Raw genomic sequence first — 5,475 nt, forward strand, 5'->3', positions numbered from 1 at the left:
TTTCTTTATTTTTCCTAAATCATAATTAAGGTTTTGTTGTTTTCTGAACAATTGTGGCTACTTAGGTAGACCTCACAAAACATATTGGAAAGTTTTCCTGAAATGGAAAATGTTATAAACCCAGCCAAACTATAAAAAGTAAGCTTCATTTAATTTGTGTTCATCCGAGCAGCATAGATTTTATCGACTAAGGAAATTTATTTTTATTTATTCGAATTATGCTTAGAGATATTGGTTTGTGTTGTTTAAAAACCATAGAATTAATTGTGTTGTGGTAAACAAATAAAATACTCTAGGACCTCCACTATCAAGGCTAACCACGTGCTTCTACCGTGGAGCTGCTCTATCAAGCTTAAAAAGTGACCTGATCAGAGTATGATCCGGCTTTTAGAGTTGCCTGAATTGACTCTGTTCCAGTTCTGATCTGCTCCGGAGGTAAGGTACGGGTTCAATAAAAAAGTTGTTCGTGTTTTTCAGAGTATGTGTGTTTTATATGTGTGTATGTGTGTGTGTTTGTGTGTGCGGGTGAATGTGTATTGTGACTGTGTGAATGTGAGGTTTTCATTCGTGACTTTCCATAATTTTTTGTCAAGGAAATATTTGGTTGCATTATTTGTCAATATTTTTGTGGCTAATTTCGTCATTTTAAAAATGAATTATTAAATTTTTAGAGAACAATGTCGACATAGCTAGAAAACGACAAACTCTTAATTTTCTTATTGCTCAATGCGACTATCGGCCGCTTTGTGTTAGCAACTGCTGTAGAGTTATTTATTGAAATGGAAACCAATTCCAGAGTTCACCGAAAAACTTACGAATCGATCTATCAGATTTGGTTCTGTTTTATGAATTTTGAAACTCCTAACTTTGCTTTATAATTCCTTTTGAAAATATTCCTCGTACAAAAGATTATCGCCCGTTGACATTTGGCTGCCGCATACTAGCTTCAATAAAGCTCAATATCTGTGACGACAACTTTGCAATCAAATTTGCATATATTTCTTCTAATATTAGCGTGATATGTGGGTGTCATACTGGCAAATTAAAGGTTTTAAAAGGGATAAAAAGTATCGATTATATCGAGTTATAACTCCTCATTCGCTAGTCAAGCTCAACAAGTGTTAAAAGCGAGTCAATTCAATCGATACAATCGATGCAACAACTTGTGTTGTTTAATCTTGTATTCAAAAGTGTTTCATCAAGATTGCTTAATTATTCATAACCACCTTTTGATTGTTGCTAACAGTAAACAAAAACAAACAAAGTGGGGTAAGAGAAGTAAATAGATAGAGTATCGACTGATTGTGGATTTGTATGTTAAATACCCAATTTCAGGTTGTAAAAACTGAGATCCGTTTTTAATGTCGCAAAGAATCCTGGGGAGATTGTTTGCAATCGTGGGAATCACCTGCTGCTCTTTTATCAGATGGGAAAAGTCCCAATCAACACCCATGAATAGTATTGTTGATATTGATGTCGCTACATTGCTCTACCGGTGATGAGATTTATAAAGAGTGTTTCAAAAACATACTGAGATTGTTGAAGAATATAGACAAGTTTTTGCATGAAGTTGTATTAACAATAGCCAGAACACTCTTTTTTTGGCACAACTCCACCCGTAAAACCTACTTTTTTTGTCATACAAGCGACAGGAAATCATCACTCCAAAATTCTTTTTATTCATTTGTTTCACAATTTTTGTATTAACAGAAAAATGATGGAAAATCGACTGTCAAGACTAAATTCATCAAAAAATGTCCAAATTCATTCTTCGAAGATTTTGTGTTATTACTGGATATCAAGAATCATTTCTAGTGTGCTATGTTTTTAGGTGTGCTATGTTTTATCTGATCATCATTAACCAGGAAAGCATGAAGCATGCCGAAGTTTCTTCAATTTTAAATCTAGGTTAAATTAGTATTTTACCATTAGCGATTAATCTTATCAATATCATGAAAGACAAATATGAAAATCTAACGTCCTTTGATGTACATCTCAAATGAACCAAGAGTCGCCAAAATCCTTTTAATTGCATGTGCACCTGAATAAATGAAATGGATTACATGATATTATACACATTATCATTCGACGACTAATATACATAATATTCGGAAAGACGATTCAAATAGTAACAAAAATGGATCCTTTTCTTGAATGGTGATTTTGAAATAAATAGCGATTTTTGAAGGAGGCTGCTCGTAATACAATCCGGGATCTGAGATGAGTAAATAATCACAGAATAGATGGGACATTTATGTACATCTTTCAGACCAAGGAAACTTGAAGCGACCACATTTTCGTTATTCTTTTTCCATTTTTTAATTGTTTCAATTATTCAAGGTATTTTTTACACCATATTTGGTTCTCGGACTATAGGATTTTCAGATTCACACTTAGTTATAATTTATTATCCCCGATTTTTGCCAAACATAGCCCAAGGCGGATTTTCATTACAATATAATTGTACACAAAAAACGACAAACTTTTGTTTCAATCTTTGTGCGCAAAAACACTGTGATTGGACAGGTAAGAAATCATGACTTTAGTCGAAAAAGGAAAGAAATTTTGAAGAATCTCGCAAAATTGTTATCTTGTAATATCTTATAAAAGAAATGGTTATGTTTTAAGAAAAAGTTTGTGGGATAAAGATATGATACGTAAGATAAAAGACTGACAGCTGTAATATAAGAATTTTGCATATTCGCTTGATTTGATCTATATTGCTCTAGTATGATGATTTTTTGGCGTATTTCTGTGCAATTTGTGCAGGAGATGAAGTTGCTTGCGCTTGAATGAAAAAATTGAATTAATATCATATTCCCAATCAGAATCTTAAAAAGCGATTTTAGTTACGTCAACTTTACATAGACAAAAACTATTTCATCGATAAACGCCAATTAATAAATACAAATCGAGAACCTCGTCCTTGAAATAATATTTTTGGTAATTACACGATACCCTACTATGCTTTTTGACAAAATATTGCTTAACATTTGTTATAATTTTTTTCTGCGTCCCTTGTGTGCAATTATCTACGCTTTTTTTTCAATGAACAAATATGCAGATCCATACATGCTTGCTTTTTTAGTGATTGCGTGCAGTGACAGGTATGAAATTGCAGAAAACCTTGTTTAAATTAATGGCAAAAAATGACTGAAACAACGTTCTTTTCATACGCTGATCAAGCAAATATAAATTGTATTTTTTCATGATGAAGGGCCATCTTGACGAATCTTGCAAATTTTTTACTAAAAAATACCATCATCGTGGACGACCTGTGAGATAGTCATTCGAAATCGACCGGGGAGTTAAAAGCAATGCACAACTGCGGCTGCAATTACATATTAAAAAAAAGACCTCTCCAATTTCTTTCTAATTTGCACCATCATCCTTGGTCCTCGTTCTTGTGCAGGGTGCAGGATATTTTGATGCAGGGATCGGAAACAAATTATATACAATGTTTTTAGAATAAGTTTGCTATGACTTTGGCAGTGACTAAAAAACTGAATTTACTATTTTAGCAGTAATGGTTTTTATTATATTGTAGCAGTAATTGTTATGAGTCCAAAAAATTAGATCTGGTCGATTACGACTCCCAGGTCTAGGCCTCAGCTCATGAAAAGACTTTTAAAGTAATTTTGACTATGATTAATTGTCCAATCATTGTCGATCTTAAGTAACTCTATTCATGGTCGACGATTTCTATCACGCTTTCATGACAATTTTGGTGCAGCTCATTTTTTGAGTCTAATTAAAGCCTTTATTTGCAAGCATTGGGTCTGGCTATCGTCCAGCCCTAATTTTGGGCTGAGCTAAAATGTTTTGTAAAATTTTGGGTCCAGCTAAAGTCTTTTGTGAAAAATCTGAGTGGAGCTAATGTCCAGCATTTCCTAAAGTTCAGCTAAAGTCTTTTTTTTCCATACCTCAAATGAGTCGAATATGGTCTTTTCATAGTAAACTCGGGTCGAGCATTGTCTTTTCATAAATCTTTACCTAGGCCTGGGCTTTTTGGGAAATAATAAATTCTTTTTTATTCGAAATAATATAAATGGTATCTAAACAAATTAATGCAGACATGATCGAACTGTTTTTTTTCTGGTTTTGAGCGTTATTGAGGTTCAAGAAACACGTGGAAAACGTGAAAGCGACGCCAAAACTTAAAATTGAATTGCATTTATTTTTTCGTAAATTGTTTTCAAACCTTTCGTGTGCTTTGTTGAGTTGAAAAGAGTTGCAAAGTAACAGTATTAACAATAGTTTCAGCAGCCTAAATGTTCATTTCGGATTGAACTGAATGGCAATTTTAAAAATTCAAAACTCAATTTCGCTCAGAAAATTGCTAGCTTATGGAGCGCTCGTGCAACATCCAAAATTTCGTCTGTTAAAAAGTGAAAGAACCTTGTAAGATTTTTAAAGTCTTCAAGCACATTTTTCGGATTGATAGATTTTTTTTTTACCTTGAAACTCATCAGGAATTTCCTGCGGTCCACCACTCAACATTGAGTCATCCTCTAATGATCTCTTCACGCTTTTGCCAGTGAACGTCGCAGATTCTGATTTCACCTTCAGTTGATTTGGTCGTGCTGGCCTGGAGAAATTGAACTTGTTTTTGCCGCTTGATTCGCCGACATTTTCCTCAAGTTGAAAACTGTGATTGTTTACAGAAAGCCGAAAACTATTTTTCGAGGGAGTGTCTTCGCTGTCTTTGGTCGAAAGCGCCGAATGTGTGTCAAAACTTTGTTCAGGTTTGATAGATTCATTCAAACTCTGATCAGGTTTTTTGTTTGAATTCGGATAATTGGTCACAGTTTTTAACAATAATTTGTCGTTTAAGAGACTTGTACATGTGTTTAAGTTCGAAGAATCCAAATTATTGACTTTAACGGATAGATTATCTACCAAACTTTGTGTTGCGTTAGGTATAGTACCCAAAATTGGGGGAGGAAAATTAATAGCGTTTAGTAAATTAGCCCGTTGTGCCAAAAACTGTATAGTTTGTTCGGTATTTTCCGGAGTAATCAAATCAGCTATCGAAAATTTTGATTTCTTCATTGTCAGAAGTGATCAGTATAAAACACTTTAAGAAATCGGTTGGTATAGTTGAGAATAACAGGAAATGAAAATTTTGGTTAAGTGAAAATTGGAGTGAAATTAAAGGAAAAGGACAAATTTTAGTGGCTAGTCAGAGTTGAAGAGAGAAATTTGAAAAATAAGTGGATACAATTATCCCCCGCAGGATGAAAAGTAAACAATAAACACAGTTACACTGGTTGCTTTTCCCGTTACTAGTAAACAAAAATAGTTTAGGGCTACTTTTTAAAAAGGAAAATCGCAATTTTAGAGAGATTTGATTGGCGAGGACGGAAAAATAAGCAAAAATTATTGATTAATGTCAAAATTTAAAGCTGTAAAAAATTGAAAGAGCTACTTTTCAATTACCCATTAGGGGGGAATTACCTAATCTGTCGCCCAATC

The 5,475-nt window shown here is 33.6% G+C and overlaps 1 protein-coding gene across 1 annotated transcript in view; it reads right to left on the reverse strand.

Moving 5' to 3' along the window:
• Positions 1-5,272, reverse strand: part of LOC142340877 (uncharacterized) — an 8,589-nt gene extending 3,317 nt beyond the window's left edge. The window contains exon 1 of the mRNA XM_075391633.1: positions 4,458-5,272. Coding sequence (XP_075247748.1) covers positions 4,458-5,052 — 595 coding nt within the window. The 5' untranslated portion in view covers positions 5,053-5,272. The remainder of the gene's footprint in view (positions 1-4,457) is intronic.
• Positions 5,273-5,475: the final 203 nt, after the last annotated feature.

This window comes from Convolutriloba macropyga, chromosome 6 (assembly GCF_964194025.1).
Source record: "Convolutriloba macropyga chromosome 6, txConMacr16.3, whole genome shotgun sequence".
Lineage (NCBI taxonomy): Eukaryota > Metazoa > Xenacoelomorpha > Acoela > Convolutidae > Convolutriloba > Convolutriloba macropyga.